Below are 18,623 nucleotides of genomic sequence, written 5' to 3'. Positions count from 1 at the left end.
ATAAACAGCTCCCTAAAAACCGGAATTGTTCCAGATTGTCTGAAAGTGGGTCAAGTCACCCCATTGCTGAAAAAACCAGGCCTGGACATAAATGACCTAAACAACTTCAGACCTGTCTCCAACCTTCCTCATCTTTCCAAATCATGGAAAGATGCGTACTCCAACAATTAACTCAACACCTGGACAATACCAACCTCCTAGACTCCCATCAGTCGAATTTCAGGAAAGGATGTAGCACTGAAACCGCAATCCTCAACATAATTGATGACATTCACAAATCACTGGACTCAGGTCAAGGAGAATAAGGAGGCAGCATTGGTCTATCGGCAGCATTCGATACAGTTGACCACAAACTTCTCCTCAAAGATCTCGAAGAAAGGGCTGGTTTAAACGAGGTGGTTCTCCTCATTCTTTCTCAACCGCTCCCAGAAAATCAAAATCAGATGCTTCGAATCCGACCTGCAACCATTCCTGAGGGGAGTCCCCCAAGGATCAGTGCTCTCCCCCCTACTCTAACATTTACATGGAACCCCTCGCCACCTTACTCAGGAAAGCTAACATCCCTTTTCACCTATATGACGACGACACCCAAATCTACCTGGAAATCTCCTCTGCCAAAGACATACAAAGACTCAATGAAACACTAAGAGATGCGCAACGTTGGCTATCAAGAAACCACTTAAAACTGAACCCGGACAAAACCGAACTACTCCTCATCTCGAACAAAGAAGAGAACCCTGAAGTGGTTGAGTGGCTAAAGGAGATCGATGCGCTTCACGGGAACCTCTCCCTGGCCGAGTCTGTCAAATCATTAGGCATCATGCTAGACTCAAAACTGGACATTACCAAACACATTAAGATTTCGGCTAAGAGCGCCTTCCTTAATCTGAAGCTACTAAACAAAATAAAACCTTTCATTCCACCCAACGACCTTAAACCAGCCACTCAAGCATTGGTGCTGTCAAGACTGGACTATGGAAACGCAGTCCTCTCTGGAATTGCGAAAACACACCTTGCTCCGCTAAAAACAAACCTCAATACGGCTGCCAGAATGATAACAGGATTAAAGAAATTTGACCACATCTCTCCTGCCCTCAAAGAACTCAAGTGGCTACCCATAGAAATGAGGGCAAACTTCAGAATGGCCTGCCTCACCCACAAAACTCTTCACACAGGCAAACCCCAATATCTGGCGTCTAAACTCATAAAAGCAGGTCAGAACAGGAACCTCAGAAGCTCCAATACCTTACTGCTTATACCGCTAAAAACTCTAAAACAAAAAAACACGGCCAGATCCTTTGCCGGCAATGCGCCTAAAATATGCAACTTTATCCCCCCCCCACCATCAGAACTATTCCCTACTTCGCTAAATTCAAAAGTCAGCTCAAAATCCTTTTTCTCGATCGATCTCCAGCGATCAGATAGGATCCATCGGAGGGCGGAACAATAACACTTAACCTCTTCCGGCTGCGGGATAGAAAGTCCTTGTAATGGACCCACTCAACAACTTCTTTACTACGACTTCCACCCGGACTGTCTCACTGTTTTTCTATTTGTTCTGCTCCTTTTGCTCACTTTATTGTAATGTTATGCTCCCGAATGTTTTGCTATGCAATTGCTGTGAAGCGCTCCAATACCCTCCGGTCAGGGTAGCACTATACAAAACCTCATAAATAAATAAAAATAAATAAATAAAACTTCTGTAACGATATATCTATAAGAGACATTAGTGATATATTCCTTACCTTAGAATATACCCAGGCGTCAGACTGGATCCGGAAGGTTTTGCTAGCAGTACCCCTGCGAGTCAGTAGGTAGCGTTGTGTGACTTCGCGTCCGTCGCATGTGCCAAGAGGACGTCATGGAGACAACTTAGGTGCCACCCAGGCTCGCTGACATCAGTTCTGTACACGACTTTCCGTGCCAGGAACACAGAGCCACGCAAGAAACTGACCACTGGTGCCATGAAACTAGGGCCCTGAAGGGATGTCCTTAACCCTAGTAATCAGTTCGCAGAACGGGGAGGATGGGTGAGGCAGTAAGGAATATATCACTAACTAATGTCTCTTACAGATATATTGTTACACCAGTAGTAACTTGTGCATCTGAAAGACATGTTAGTGATAGATTACTTACCTTAGAATAGATACCCCAGCAATACCAACCCCGGTGGAGGGTCTGCGAAAAACATTACACCAGAAAGTCACGGAGAACAGAACGGCCGAAGAAGCAGTCTCTCCGGACTTGACTGTCAAGGCAGTAATGCTTGGTAAACATGTGCAACGAGGCCCACGTAGCTGCCTGACAAATGTCCTGCAAGGGAACGCCGCGTCCCAAGGTAGTAGTGGCTGCTGTTGCCCTGGTGGAAAGGTGCACGCAGCCCCACAGGAGGCTCCTTCTTAGCCAATGAGTAACAGGCCTTGATGCAGAGAACGACCCACCGAGCCTACAAAGAGCTGGTCATCCACCCGGAACTGTCGTGTGCGGCTCAGGTAGAAGGAGAGCGCACGTTTTGAGGCCAGAAGGTGGTGCCTCTCTTCCTCTTTGGAAGGATGCGGAGGCGGAAAGAAGGTGGGCGAAGTGAGGGTCTGCCCGATGTGCAAGGCGTGACAACCTTTGGCAATAAAGAAGGACAGGTCCTCAGAACCACCTTGTCTGGATGAAAAGAAAGGAAAGGAGGTTTAGAAGAAAGAGCCTGGAGCTCACTCACTCTTCTGGCTTAGGCGATAGCTATCAGGAAAGCCATCTTGAGAGAGAAAAGACACAAAGGACAGTTATGATGAGGCTCGAAGGGAGCGCACATCAGATATGTCAAGACAAGGTTTACTTCCCATTGAGGTATGATGAACGGCACGGGAGGAAACCGGTGCGTAATGCCTTTCAGAAAATGGTTACCAACCGGGACTTAAAAAGAGAAGGCTGATCTGGAAGCCATAGTAAGGCGCAGATGGCCGCAAGATAACCTTTGATAGTGCCCAGAGCAGAACCCTGCTTGGCCAAAGAAAGAAGGACAAAAGAACATCGGAAAGAGGGGCAGAAAGGGGATCCACAGACTTTGCTGTGCACCATGCCACATACTTGTTCCACCTGCAGGCGTATACCGTATTTGTGGAGGGATGCCTGGCTGCCCGATTGACTTCGAGAGGAAGATCGAAAGCTGTCAACTGTCGCCGCTCAATCTCCACGCATGGAGGTGGAGGCTGAGCAGGTTAGGGTGGAGGACCGTCCCCTGCTGCTGCAACAGAAGATTCTCTCGAAGAGGCAGTTGGATTGGGGGATCGATCGTCCTGCTGAGTAGCTCGGGGTATCAATACCTTCGTGCCCAATCTGGAGCCATAAGAATTACTTGGGCCCGGTCGCGCCGAATCTTCATCACTCTGGGCAGAAGAGGTATTGGCTGAAAGGCGTACTATAAACCGCAACTCCACTCGCGACGAAAAGCGTCATGGCGCGGCTGGTCGCTTTGCTACAGAAGCACAGTAAGAACAAAACGGATCACCTCCCCATGCCAAGAAGAACCAACGCATCGCCAACGCATCAGTAGGGACCCGACGCATCACTGTTCTTGTGTGTAAGGAACAGACGCATCACCTTCCCTGCTACACTTTCGTTGTATAGTGTTAAGCATCCAAAGGTACATTGAACTCAAAGTGTTGCATTTTACATCTTAAGAGTACTAACCTATTTCTAACATTTTGAAATACAGTATTGTGGATTTTTGTCGTTTGTGGACTTGTGTTAATTCTCTATAAAAAATATTTATTTTTATACTACAACTTGTGTGGAATCTATTTGTAGGGTTGTCACTGGGTTGCTGTATGTGTTCACAAATGATTTACACACTGCCTCTGAGATAAGCCTGTCTGCTAGTGCCAAGTTACCAAGGAGATGAGCAGGGGTTATTTTAAGAGTGTACCCCCTTACCTACCTCTGCCAACTAGAGACCCCCAAATCTAACAGCCCCTAAATCTACTATTTAGGGGGCACCCTGAACCTTGCTTCCTCAGATCCAGAAACCACAAGAAAGAAAATAAGAAGGACTGAAGAACCGTTCAGTGCCAACAAGAGGATGACGCCCACTGACATGGCTCCAGCCCTACAGGCCTGTCTCCCCTCGAACCTGCTCCTGCGAAATCCCGGTGTGTCCTGCAGCCATCAACCTCAAAAGCCCCGGTGGACCTGCCTGCCTTCACTTCCAAAGACTGCTTCTCCCGTGAATTCCGGATTTGTTCAACTGCAACCTCTGGCACCGCACATCCAGCCCACTCTGCACCCGCCAATCCCGGCCCGAGCGGAGAAACACGATGAGGCAGTCTTCCCAGAGATTGTGACCCAGGATCTGGAATTCCAGACCAGCCTCAAGACCCCAGCAGACGCCTGCAGCCTCAATCCAAAGGATCCCCACTACCGCGACCAAGAGCGGGTAAGACTTTCCGACGCCAAAAGGCACCGCTGCACCAGACACCCCACGGCCTTGTGTGCCCCAACCAACGGTGCCTAACCAACCCAAGAGATCCAAACTTACCACTCAAAGTGGTGGTCGCACCCAGAAGATCTTAGTCCCCAAGCCTGCAGTGTTTCTTTTGACCGGAGTCTCTCCATAGCAAACAGGGCGCCGCGGCGACAAAACTGCACTCTGCACCCGGCCACCCGAGTGCCGGTGAGGGTGCACCTTTTGTGCTGACCTGCAATCCCCATTGCCCTGAGATAAACCCTAGGAGATTTGCTCACACAGCAGTGTGGCCAGCTTGCTAGCAGCACCAACCGGAGACCCCCTTTCCTCCATAGGATAACATTGGACCTCAACACGCTGCACCCGGCCACCCTAATGCCGCCGAGGGTGTAACAAGAGTGCATTACTGACCCATTAAACTTAACTCCCACAATTGATCACTTACCTTTGAACCAATAACCTCAAGGAGGAGTTTTGAAATCTAAAAATATTCTTTAAAAATCGCACGAATACCCAAAATGCATTTACTTACCGGTTTGCAGGAAACGTCTTAGTGCGAATCTAGGTATCCAGCACTGAGTTAGAAAAGTAACATAAAAAAGTACTTGCATGTAATTTACTGAAAAAGCCTATTCATTTCAATGTACTGTATTTGCTAAGTAGGGCAACCTACTGCATCCCATGTATATCAAAGTACAATTCCTACTGCATTATCAAACAGTATATTTTTTTTATACAAAAACAATTGGCCTAGAGTTCAGTCCTTGTATGTGTGAATTTATTTGCTGACTTAGGGTGTACATCAAATGCTTAACACTATCCTCTGATACTGCCTTACTGCTCGACCACAAATAAAGAGTAAGGCTCTATCTAACTTTAACCTCTGCCTACCTCTTGGGTCACCTTGACTCTATACACACTGTTGGAAGGTGCCTTGATGCCGTTTGATATTGAAAAGGCCTTTGACTCCCTCAGTTGGGAATATATGTTTGGAGTCCTTACCAAGATGAGCTTTGGCCCTAAACATTTAAACACGATTTACCTTTTATATAGTGTTATATCGGATGGCATACTCTCATAGAAATTAGCCATTTAGACGGTAATAAGGCAGGGATGCCCCATGTTACCATTCCTCTTTGCGTTAGTAAGGCTGCACCTATAAGACCACGACTGACGATACAGCCAAGGGAAGTGAGTGGAAGGCACCTCCCATCAAGTCTCAATCTACACTGATGACACCCATGTGCATCTGACCCGCACCCATGACTCCATCCCTACTCCCCTATGGAAGATGGACCTCTTCACAACAATCTGAGGCCTCTGTATTATTAAATAGATGACCATATTATAACCACTGACTGGACTGGGAGACACTCCAGTTTGAGTCGCCGGATGTCAGTATCAAACAACAACAAAACAAGTTTTAATACCTGGGCGTGTGGGTGACGCCTTCTGCCATGACACCACCAACTTGAAGTTGCAAGGGTCTTGCAGGGATTTAGAGCATCAATGACCTTCTGGTACACGCTCCAGCTCGCTGTAATGTGAAGAGTGGCATTGGCGAAAACTGTGCTTTTACCCCGTTGCCTATATTTAGTGCACAATGCCATGTACCCAATACCGAGGACAGTCTTCCAAGAAACAAACAGCCACCTGTCTTGTTGGTGTGGGAAGGAAAACTAAGCACAGTGCGACTGAAAGTATTCAAGTTGTAAAGTAAAAAGGGAAGACTGAACCGCAGACTGTGAGCTACACTAAATCATCTCAAAGCTACAGCACACAAATAAGTGGTACAATCAGACACCAAACTGGGAACAAAGATACCTTGGGGGTACTCTAGATGACAGCAACCTTCCAATTTACTTGATGAAAGGTGCTCAATGGCACCCTAAGGATGGTACAGCAGGCGGCTAGGATGTGAGAGCAGGCAGTCAAGCGGGTACTGAAAACCCACTTCTTAGCATATCCTTGTTGATTGAAAGGCTGCAGCTATTTCGTCGGATTTGAGAGGTGCTGTCGTCGTTGACTGCTTGGAGGGATGGGGGTTGCCCGACACTGGTTGACCTATCTGGGGATGCGTTTCTAACCTTTATTTAGGCTAGAGAGGCCTTTAGAGTCCTGTTGGACAATTTGCAAAGTTGGCTGACACTGCTATGAAGGTTTGGACTGGCTTCCAGACACACCACAACCCTCCTTCACACTGGAGTTGCTCCGGGAGAGCGACAGGGGGAGGCAGCGCATAATTTGTAAAAGAAATAAGTGCCAGGGCTCCGTCAGTAGGCCACTGTAGCTAACACCACAACTACTAACAATCACATTACCACAAGTGACACAATTCGGACTACCCCAGGCCCCCAAAGCTAAAAGAATGGCTTGGGCGGCAGGTAATAGACAGTTTTAATGTATATTGATTTTATAATGGACTGTTGTTGTGGTCATCTCAGACAGCGCCACCTTGTGGCAGACTGCCACAAGTTCCGGTGCTGACAAGTGCCGGTGCGGAGCACTGAAAACCACCTGCTCAAATTAAGCACTGGGGGAGGGGACTTATTTTATGCATTTATAAAGTGCTAAAAGAGGATAGACCACCCATGCCTCAGAGGGCGCGGTTGGACTGGAACAGGGAATTATGGTCCCCCTGATGGGTGCAGGATGGAATAGGGCCTGTGCACAGGTTCAAGTGGTGGCCAGCAACCCTAGATTCAAGATGACATTTTAATTATCTACAACGCACTCATCTGGCCCCTGAAAGAATTTATATGATGTACCCCCCATTAGACTGTGGCACTGCCCAAAAAGTAAGAATTGGAATTCTCCATCATGCAAATAGTCTGGATGTGAATTACACTGGTGGGATACTGGAGAGAAGGTGGGGACTCTGCTCAAACAGGCAACAAAAGTACCCTTACTACTAACGATACACTAATGCCAGAGTCAACTAAAACAGGGGAAACCTCACACAGATTCGCAACCCTGGGCCACCTGCTGTTAAAACGCAATACTGATACAATGGTTGTCAGAGGGGACCCTGATTGGGAAGTGGTGTGGGGCAATTTCAGAGTGGGCCCTTGCATGAGAACTCAGATTAAAACTGGAGTGGACAGAGATGTAAAACCGGCTAATAGATATCCCTGTAATCCATGATGGACCCATGACGGAAATGTATGGATGTCCATGTGTATAGACTATGCCAACTGAACAGGACTATGTGCATGAGCTGTTATTTCTATTGGATCTTTATAAAGACTGCCGTCTTGGGGGATAGTTTGATTTGAAAGTTTTAAAAATAAAGGTGATAAACAAAACTCTTGATAATGTAAGTTTGGACTGCTAAAATACGGGTATCAATATTGATCCTCTGGGCAATACTACTTTTTACCATATTACAGCTTCTGCAATAGCATCGAAGATGTACTTGATGGGATGATATCTGGAGACTGAAGAACACAATTGGCTAGACCAAATTTATATCCCCGATAGGGCCAGTTAAGTCTCCTGGCTTACGTAAATGGTGTGAATTTCCTCAGATGCCGGAGGTGCTTAGTAAGTGAGAACCGGACTTGTCCTTGCTCATTTATGTATTACATTTCTTGTGGACCTGCATTTCTCGTGCTGAAGTGGAAGAATAGACTGGTGCAGGTATCTGGGTTGCAGGTGTCACAGGTAGCAGTTGTGCTGCTTCTGAGTATCTGGTGCTATGTCTAGCAACGATGGATTTCTCCAGAGCTTGAAATAAGTGGGAGCACTCTATTGAGAGCTCTGGGAGGGATAGAGGTGTTGAGAGGGCTTGGACCCACATGCATGACCTAGGGATTGACCTAACAAAACACTCTTGAAGCTGTGGCTGAAAATAGATTTAAGTAAATTACCTTAATGTAGTTTTCTTGATCGAGCGAAGAGTACAGTAACTCTGAGCATTAAGAAATGATAAATGTAAAAGGTCAAAGGCCTCAAAATTGACTGAGCAACAGCAGCAGTGAGACTGTTTGGAAAGAGGCTTTGGAGTTGTGACTTGGTATTTTCATTGAGTATACAAAAACTGATGGATGGGATGCTTGAATTAATCTCAGCCACTGGTAATTACTCAGGGCCACATCTCAGTCCATTGTTGTTTTGCACATCCTGCTTCCTCTGTTTGGAGCCAGTCATATGCAAATCAGTATTGACCATGCTCCGAACAGCCAAGCTAGGTCCATTCTGTAACGGATCACTAGCAACCCAGGACCGAGAAGCCTGTGCAATTGCCAGTTACCTAATTAAATAAAGCATTTAATCCATCAACTTCTTGCTGGTCTTTTCGTGGGAAAAGGAGAGGGAATAACCCACCACACCCTAACCATTTATTATTAAATGGATCATATCTTTGCTCTACCAACTTGGCACTCAAGCAAGCAGGATTTCTCATACAGTTTTCTCTACCATCTTATCACAGATGTTTCTGTCCTTTAGGTCTGATAATTTGGAAGGTAGATCTAGTACATGTTGTCTTTGTCCTTCTTAGACATATCCACAAAACAGAAAAGACAACTATCGAAGAGCAGGCAAACTGAGAATAATAACAGTTTTAGTAACCAAAATACTGTTCCTACATTGCTGAAAATAGGTTACACAAGGTTTAAAGATGGAACTGCAAAAATCCCAGGAAAATTGTTTAGCTCAGAAAGAAAGCCTTTTTAGAGGCAGCAGTATTCAAGGATCTTTAGTGTTGAGAAAAAATACAACAAACTACCGGCTGAGCATGAGTGGGATCATGCAGTTTCCAAGTTTTTTTTTTTTAAGGTTCTGATCTTCCCAGGCTTGTAAAATCTAGGTATCCGAGCACCACTGACTACTTTGTTCTTCCAAATAAGCACTGCTAGAGTGGTGATTTCTGTCAAATGTACTTTGTGACTAATTTGGCAAATTGGTGAAATTAAGATAAAGAAAACTTTGCCTTCTCTAGACACACCTTAAAGTTGTTTACGTCAGAGAATCTCATGATGGAAATCTAGACGCCAAAAAAGAAAAAAACACTACTGCTCTCCTGCTAGCAAAATTAATCTATACTCTGGAATAAGTTTTTTTATTTCTTTTAAAGTTAAAGTGACTCAAACATTTGAATGGGCTGCAAGAAACCACAGGGCAAGAGGAGTGTTTCCTTGAAAAACCTCATCAATTCACTTTCAAAAACACATTATAGTCTGCTTCCCAGACCTACAAGTAAGAAAAAGTTAATATGCAATTAAAGATATATTATGCCCAATTACTACAGCAAAAACAAAATTATATAAGAAAAACAATGACCATATAACACAGTAAGAAAAAGGAAGCAGCACCACTGTTGTAAAACAATATCCAAATCTCAACAGCGAAATTGTAGCACATTACAACATGAACTTACTTTAATAGTTCGGTCACCAGATGCAGATACAATATACTTGTCATCAAAATCCACAACATTAACTGCTGCACGATGACCAACTAGGACACGCCGAAGAGTAATGTCAGTGGGAGAAGCCATATCCCAAACAGCAATAGATCGGTCTTTTGAACAGGTTACCATTAAACCATTACAGAATCGCAAATGAAGTACAGCTTCGTTATGGTGAATCAGTGTATTGAGAACCTCTCCTGTATTTACATCCCATACTCTGCGGAAACAAAATATTTAAAAAATGAACAGATTCACAGAATTTGGAAATACTCTGACAATAAAGAAAATATTTCAACAGGCACTTCAAAATGGTTTACATCAGAAGCCTAGCTCAGTTCTTCCCCTTACAAATGGTTCTCTTGGGTGACGCCAATTAATACAATTAATGACATTTCCTATTAAAAAGTAATACAGTTAAAAAAAAAAAATTAAGGTTTCTCTTAGCACAGTGGCGGAGAAACCAGTAAAAACGATATCAGGTAGCACTCGCAATAAGACAGAAAAAAATATAGGATTTTTATTCTTTTGGTTAAGTAGCATAATCTCAATGTAATGCAGGCAAAGATCTAAAAGATGCAAACTAAAGATTTGCTTACGGTAATGCACTTTCACAGATTTCTCATCTTTAGAACCCCAGGCACCAGACAGGATTAGGAGAATTTCAACAGCAGTGCTCCTGCACGCCGGTAGGTGACATCGTGTGACTCCATTTACATTTCACCCAGCCAGAACATGAACATGACGAAACAGCGCTGCATACCAGTGCCACACCTGGGCGCTGATATCAGTTCTTTCCCGTTCTTCACCCTTAAAGGCAACGATTTGGGGTATTTTAGATGTACCTCCACAGAACGGGGAGAAGGGAGAGCAGTGAGGACTCTGCAGTTAGATAGAGTATCCACCAGAAAGAGAATTATCGAAACAAATACCTTGTTCTAACGAGATTCCTCAACATTATATATAGATGCCAAATGAGTATTTCTCAAGGTTGACGGTCTGGGGAGTGGACTTATGCCAAAAGTCTTGCAGGAACGAGTGGGCCTGGCTGTCAACGCAGTAGTGCTGTGTGAATGTACATAGATGCCCACACTGCAGCCTGGCAGAGATCAAGATCATGCACCCCTACCCCCCCACCACCAATGTACCAATGATGTGGTAGCAACCTTGGCCCTCGTTGAAAGGGCTTCCAGGCCCTTGGAGGCTCCTTTTTGGCCAGTGCGTAACAGATCTTGATGCAGAGGATTATCAACCTCAGCAAAGTCCTTCTGCACCACCTTAACCTTCTTTGCTCTTCAGAAGCCAACAAACAGTTGATATTCTAACCAATGATCTTTCATCCCATCAATGTAATAGCTCTATGCTGATTTTAAAAGGTAATAAAGCCTCTTCTCCTTCCAATTATGAGCTGCAGCGAAAAGTATGAACAAGCTGAATGATGAACCAATATGGAAGCAAAAAATCCACCCAGGTCCTCAACACCAACTTGTACAGGAAGAAGGGAGTGTAGGGCATTGTACTGGAAATGCCCACAAATCACACAGCATCAAGAACCTTAAACAGCAGCTGTGCATAGGCTCAAAAGGTTAACATTAGGATGGTCATGATCAAATCATATTTCTACTGGCCATTGCAAATACTTTAGGAGGAACCGTGTCTCAAATCTTTTAGGAAAGGCACAACTACCACAGACTTAAAGAAGGTTGGTCTGATAAACATAGAAAGGCCTGACAAATAATCTTGCACTGTGCCCACTGCAAGGTAATGTTTTATTTGATTTAATTTAATATTTCTAAAGCGTGCAATTGCCCATGGGCGTCTTGGCACTGTGTACGATGTGAAAGAAAATCTGACCATGTGTGCTTTATCTAGGCGTTAATGAGCCCAAGTTTTAAGGCTTTCTTGAAGTGCATCAGTGAGGGGCTGCATTTTATCGTGATGGGTAAAATATTCCAATCCTTGGCAGTCCGATGTAGAAAACTTCTCCCTCCCCACCTTTCTTGCTTGATTTTGGGAGTTTGCAGAGTTTTTAAGTTGACTGACCTTAGATTTCTAGCCGGTACATACCATTTCATAAGGGTTCTTAGAAACTGTGGTCCCGTCCCATGTAAGGCTTTAGAGGCCAGACAATGATTTAAACCTGATCCTTTTCCCCATGGGAAGCCAGTGGAGACTACTCAATCTATGACCAACTGGCTCAGATCTAGGAACTTTGAGCACCAGCCTTACGGCTGCATTCTGCTGCCGCTGGAGCTTAGCTAGGTGTTGGACTTGTAGTCCAGAGTATAAGGCATTGCCATAATCTAATCTGGCCAAGGCTAGTGCCGTCACCAATGTTTTGCATGAATCTTGAGGAATGTATGGACATGCTTTTCTGATCATTTTCAGAATATACCAAATGGTTGAGCTAAAGAGAAAACAAAAAAAATGACATCAGAAAGTTTGGCTCGTAGGGAGAAATTGTCACAGTTACCACTCCATGCAACAGATATTGAGGCAGAAACTGCTGCTGAGACAAAAGGTCCTCCCAAGGATGAATGTTGATCAGAGGGCAAATGCTTACGCTCAGAAGTGCTGGAAACTGCACTCAGCTAGCTCAATATGGTGCAATTAAGAGGACTTGGGCCCAGTCTTTCGTGATCTTATTAGAACTTGAGGCAGGAGAGATTTAGGTGAGAAGGCGTTACAAGTCGTTTGCTCCATTCCAACTGGAATAAGTCAACAAGCGCTTTGGAGGACACTCTAGTATGCAAAATTGTCAACACTGCATGTTCCCAACAGTGGCAAACAGATGTAGCCAGAACTCTCAACAGTTCATGAAGACGTCCTGCACTGCGCATTCAGACGGAGACCTCCTTTATTATCAGTTTGTCTGCTCTGGCACTTTGGGCCCTACTAAGAGGTTGACAACTAGGGCAATGTTTCTGCAGAACAGTCATCCCCAATTCCAGCCTCTAGGACCACACAACACCCTGCTTGTTGCAGTACCACTATGTGGTACTGTCTTCTGTAGGGACATGCACCAGCCTCGATTTAATAGATGGAATAAGGCCTTTAGAGCCAGCTGGATCGCCTTGAAGTTAAAGAAGGTTGATATGAAACGGGCTGAAGCTGAAAATTAGAGGCCTCAGATCTCCACATCGTCTAGGAACACTCCAAACCAATAGCGATGAGTACATCATAGCCATGAGCTAAGATTGGCAACAGAAAGAACTGCTGATCTAGCGCCGTAGCCTCAAGATCCAAATGGTGTCGGTGAGGCAGCTTCATTGCAATGCCTACTAGATTCTGAGGTCCCATTGCAGGGCTTGCATGTAATCCCCGGCAAAGTGGGCAAGGAGGATGCATGAGGCCAAGAATTCTCAAAGCAATCCTCACTAAGACTCAAGACTAACCCTGAAACTTAGGGATCCTACACAGAATGTCCTGGTGTAGGAAGCTGGCTCTATATGTTGCCACTAGGTGGTAACACTGTTAACAAAGTTCAGAGATTCCCCAAAAGTGTACAGGGCTCAACGTAAAATCCAAAGTGCTCTTTTAGTGGTAGTTTGTGGCGAGCAGCCTTAGGCCTAACAGAAGAGTGTAAGACATGTATTGCTCAACAATGATCAATAATGGACACGACTCAAGAAGGCTATCCAGACCAATTTTGGAAAAACATACTTTGTCTGCTATTTTAAGACCAAGGTCTTCGTAATAAGGCTAGTAAGTTTTAAATTAAAAATACTTTTCACTATGAAAAATTGACACTTGCAAAGAGACTGCAGGCGTGGCACCAGAGATTACTTTTCAGTTATTTTGCAATTACTTTGTGATTACTTTTTAAATTGCTTTTCAGATTACTTTTTTGTGTGATATGCCTAGATATCACACTGACATTTCCTGGATAAAAGGTTATTAAGTAAGTTTTTCTAAGGAAAATGCTACTTACCCAGTATGCATCTGTTCTTGGCATATGCTTTAGCATAGATGGCCATCTGGTGTTGGGTCTGGATGTTTGCACTTTGTATTTGTTAGAAGAAGTCTTTGCAGTCACAGGGTCAGGTGACTTCTCCTTTTGGAGATAGTGCCCATGGGGATTGACTGCATCCCCAGATTGTTTTGCCGTAAGGGTGATTGAGTTAGTATGAGTAGAAAGAGATGTCCATGTATGTATTATCCAAGCAAGATGATAATGCAACAGAAAAGGGTACCCGGGGAGTCGAGTGGGCGCATATGACTCTACAGCTCTATATGTCAAGAACAGATGCATACTGGGTAAGTAGCATTTTCCGTTCGAGGCATATGAGCTGTAGATCATATGCTTTAGCATAGACTACACAACAGTTATCTCCCAAGCGGTGGCTGACCTGTATCTGTTGCAGTGGTTAGAAATAGTGTTCTTAAATCGGCCTGACCCACGCTAGCTTGTTTTGCTAACACATCTACACAATAGTGCTTTGTGAATGTGTGTGGTGTAGACTATGTTGCAGCCTTCAAGATGTCATCTTGGGGTAGGTTACCCAAGAATGCCATAGATGCCCCTAGTTTGTGTGTAGAGTGCGCCCTAGGGGGAATTGTTAATGTGCGTTTAGCTTTAATGTAGCATATTTGGATGCACTCAACTATCCACCTTGCAATACCTCCTTTTGATATGGGATTGCCTTTATGCGGTGGTGAAAAAGCAACAAAAAGTGGTTTTGTTTTCTGAAAAGATTTAGTTCTTTCAATATAATATAGTAGTGCTCTTTTAACATCTAATATGCTAAGAGACCGTTCTGCCACGGAGTCTGGTTGAGGAAAAAACATGGGTAGCTCAACTGACAGGTTGAGATGCAAGGCAGAAACGACTGGGTAAAAATTTGGGATTAGTCCTAACAACCACTTTGATGAATTTGTAAAAATGGTTCTTGTATGGTTAGCGCCTGGAGCTCACCAACTCTTCTAAGAGATGTGATTGCTATGAGGAAGGAGTAGTTTCTGTCCTGTAACTCCAGTTCTGTAGTAGGGGTATCTCTGTTATAGTCATAATCTAGTGAATAGTCCCGCCCATGTGCGTGGACCCCGGAGCAATCAAAAATAATCTCTTACAGTGTCAAAAAATGCAGAAAATGCATAGACACTTAAGAGAGAATTTAAAGACAGATAATGCAGCCAAAAGGCTACACTGTCCAGTACTTCAACTAGAAATTTCCACCATAAAATCCACAAAACAGCAAAGCCTGTACAGATTTCCCTTGCTTAACAGCAAAATCCCTCAGGAATGATAGAGAGAAGAACCTGGACAGACAAGCCCCATAGGCTGCCATTATGTGGCTTAATTAGGATACTGTGCCTTTAAGAGAACCTTCCAGAACCTTCTCTCAGTATCCCAGAATGCATAGCAGGTCCAACTTAGCCTCAGTTCTTTTCGAGGGCGTAGGAAACGCCAGACCTGTAGCATTATGATCATGAACAACACTCCACCGGGGAGGCGGGAGGGCGCTTATGACTATAACAGAGATACCCCTACTACAGAACTGGAGTTACAGGACAGAAACTACTCCTTCTGTAGTAGGGGATCTCTGTGTATAGTCATAATCTAGTGAATAGAATGGCAAGCCCATCCCCACACCAAGCGGCGGTGGAGAATAAAATAACGCCACTACTGTGCGAACAGATTCCGCAGCGAAGCCTGCCCAACCTGAGCGTCTGCCCTGGCATCAGTGTCCAGGCAGTAATGCTTAGCAAAGGTATGGACCGACTTCCAAGTGGCCGCCTTGCAGATCTCTGCAATGGGAACATTACGGAGCATAGCTGTCGTAGCAGCTTTGCCCCTGGTGGAATGAGCCTTAGGCTTACCTCCTAAGGTCTTATTAGCTTTGTAGTAACACAACTGTATGCAGGACACAATCCACCTCGAGATGGACTGTTTAGAGGTAGCAAGACCTGTCCTGACTGAGCCATAATTGACGAACAATTGGTCTGACCTACGAATATCTTTAGTCTTATCAAGATAAAACTTCAGCACCCTCCGCACATCCAGGGAATGTAAAGACCTTTCCGCCGGAGATGAAGGATTCTGAAAGAACGTAGGCAAAGTGATAGTCTGATTGATATGAAAATCAGAAACAACCTTGGGAAGAAACTTAGGGTGAGTACGCATAACAACTTTAGCATTATGAAATACAGTATAAGGTTCTTGGCAACACAATGCCTGAATCTCACTCACCCTGCGGGCCGATGTAATGGCCACGAGGAACGCCGCCTTCCAGGACAGGTGCTGCAACGAAGCCTTATGAATGGGTTCAAAAGGCTCCTTCATCAATCTGGACAGCACCACATTCAAGTCCCATGAAGGCGAAGGAAGCCTGACAGGAGGGAACACTTTCTTCAAGCCTTCCAAAAAATCTTTGATCACAGGGATCTGGAAAAAGGAAGTCTGTGAAGGGCCTTTCCTGTAGGCAGTCAAAGCAGCCAGATGAACCTTAATGGAATGGACATTAAGGCCCGACTGCGCCAGATGAAGCAGATATGGAAGGATGACATCTTCCTTGCATGACGTAGGGTCATAGTTCTTAGACTTGCACCAGATGCAAAACCTCTTCCACTTGTAAGCATAGGAAGTCCTAGTGGAAGGTCGCTTAGCCTCCTTCAGTATGCCCATACAATCCTCTGGGAGATTCAGATGGCCATATTGCACTATTTCAGGAGCCATGCCGCCAAACTCAAAGACGAGAGGTTGGGGTGCACCATCCGCCCCCCGAACTTCGTGAGAAGGTCCGGCCTGCACGGCAGCTTCATGTGAGGAAGGAGAGATCGGTGAAGCAGGTCCGTGAACCACCACTGTCTGGGCCATTCCGGGGCAATCAGAATCATTCTCGCCCTGGAATGAGACAGCTTGATGAGAACCGCCGGAATCAGGGGAATTGGTGGAAAAGCGTACAGAAAGCTGTTCGACCAGTTGATCCATAACGCGTTCCCCAGCGTCCCTGGCTGGTAGTACCTGGAGGCGAAGCCTCGGCATTTGCTGTTTTCGGCGGTGGCAAACAGATCTACGTCTGGAGTTCCCCACCTTGCGAAGACTTCTCCTAGCACTTCGTCGTTTATGACCCATTCGTGGTTTTCCTGCACGATTCTGCTCAGCTCGTCTGCCTGAACATTCTGCACACCTGGCAGACGGGTGGCCGTTATCGACAGTCCTCGAGCCAGAAGCCAGTGCCAGATCGCCTGCGCCTCCTGCGACAGAGTGCGCGATCTCGAGCCCCCCTGCTTGTTGAGGTAATACATCGTAGTCGTGTTGTCCGTCTGAACAAGCAGAGAGTTGGTCTGAAAGGACGGATGAAAGGCCTTCAGTGCCAAGTGAACAGCTCTCAGTTCCAGGAAATTGATGTGGTACGTGGACTCCGTCGGGGACCACGTCCCTTGAATTTGCAGATCTCCGGAATGCGCCCCCCAACCTAGGAGAGACGCATCCGTCACGATGGTCTGTGTGGGAATGTCCTTGTGGAAGGGAACGCCTCTGAGGAGATTCTCCTTCGAGCACCACCACTTCAGAGACTGAAGAGCATGTAGAGACAGTCGTATCCTGTCGTCCCAAGAACCTCTCCTCTGGTCCCACTGATCCTCCAAGCACTCCTGCAGAGGACGCATCTGTAGCCGTGCGTGAGGAGTGAGAAAAATGCAAGAGGCCATCGATCCCAGTAGAGAAGACACGGTCCTCACCGTCGTAGACGGAGTTTTCATGAGAGCCCGAGCCTTCCGAACGAGTGATAAACGTCGCTCTTCCGAAGGAGACACGCTTGCTGACAGCGTATTGATGGAGGCCCCCAAGTACTGGATGCACTGCACCGGAATCGGGACCGACTTGGACATGTTGATGTGCAACCCCAGCCTGTTCAAGAGAACGCACGTCTTCTGGAAGTGTGCTCGAGCTTCCGAGAAGGAGGAGGCTTTGATCAACCAATCGTCCAGGTACGGGTAGACAAACACCTTGTTCTTCCTCAGGTGTGCCGCTACCACTGCCATACATTTTGAGAATGTCCTGGGTGCAGACTTCAGTCCGAAGGGTAGCACCGTGTACTGATAGTGATTGGTGCCGACTTGAAAGCGCAGAAATTTTCTGTGTTTGCATGCAATGGGCACGTGGAAGTATGCGTCCTGTAGATCTATGGCACACATCCAGTCTCCCCGTTGCAGCTGAGGGTAGATCTGATGCAACGACAGCATGCGAAACTTTTCTCTGCGAATCCACTTGTTTGCCTGCCGCAAATCCAGAATGGGCCTGAACTCGTTTTTGTCCTTCTTGCGGACAAGAAAGAACCGAGAGTACAGACCTCTTCCTCTTTGAGACAGAGGTACGTCTTCGATCGCCCTTTTCCTTAGCAGAACGTCCGCCTCCGTCTGAAGCTCGCGCAGTTGATACTGCGAGCTGACGGGAGGAATCGATGGAGGAGGGCTGGTGAAACGTAGACTGTATCCATTGCAAACAATATTCAGCACCCACTTGTCCTGAGTAATTTTTCTCCACTCTGCCAGAAAAAATTGAACGCTTCCCCCCACCGGAGCGGGTAACGGACGAGGGGGAAGTAACAGCTCAGGGACGGGACCCGGCCGGGCCCTTGGTCGCGGTAGAGGACTGTTGACGACCTCTACCACCCTGTCGCTTCTGGAAGGGCTGCCTGTACTGCTGCTGCTGCTGCCGCTGTTGATGTTGACCAGCAGACTGCCCCCTTCCACGACCCTGCGCCCCAAACCGACGCTGGTACTGTCGGAAGGGTTTCTTTTCCTTGGGCTTTTCCA

General features: G+C 45.8%; 1 protein-coding gene across 2 annotated transcripts in view; it reads right to left on the bottom strand.

Moving 5' to 3' along the window:
• The window catches only part of FBXW11 (F-box and WD repeat domain containing 11), a 544,060-nt gene that overhangs the window by 251,796 nt on the left and 273,641 nt on the right, over window positions 1-18,623 (bottom strand). For both annotated transcript variants that reach the window (XM_078653355.1, XM_078653354.1), the window contains one exon: window positions 9,834-10,083. In XM_078653355.1, coding sequence (XP_078509481.1) covers window positions 9,834-10,083 — 250 coding nt within the window. The remainder of the gene's footprint in view (window positions 1-9,833; window positions 10,084-18,623) is intronic.

The sequence above is a fragment of the Lissotriton helveticus genome, chromosome 7 (genome assembly GCF_964261635.1).
Source record: "Lissotriton helveticus chromosome 7, aLisHel1.1, whole genome shotgun sequence".
NCBI lineage: Eukaryota > Metazoa > Chordata > Amphibia > Caudata > Salamandridae > Lissotriton > Lissotriton helveticus.
Note: the sequence above shows the minus strand (reverse complement) of the source record. Positions and strands in the feature narration are given on the sequence as shown.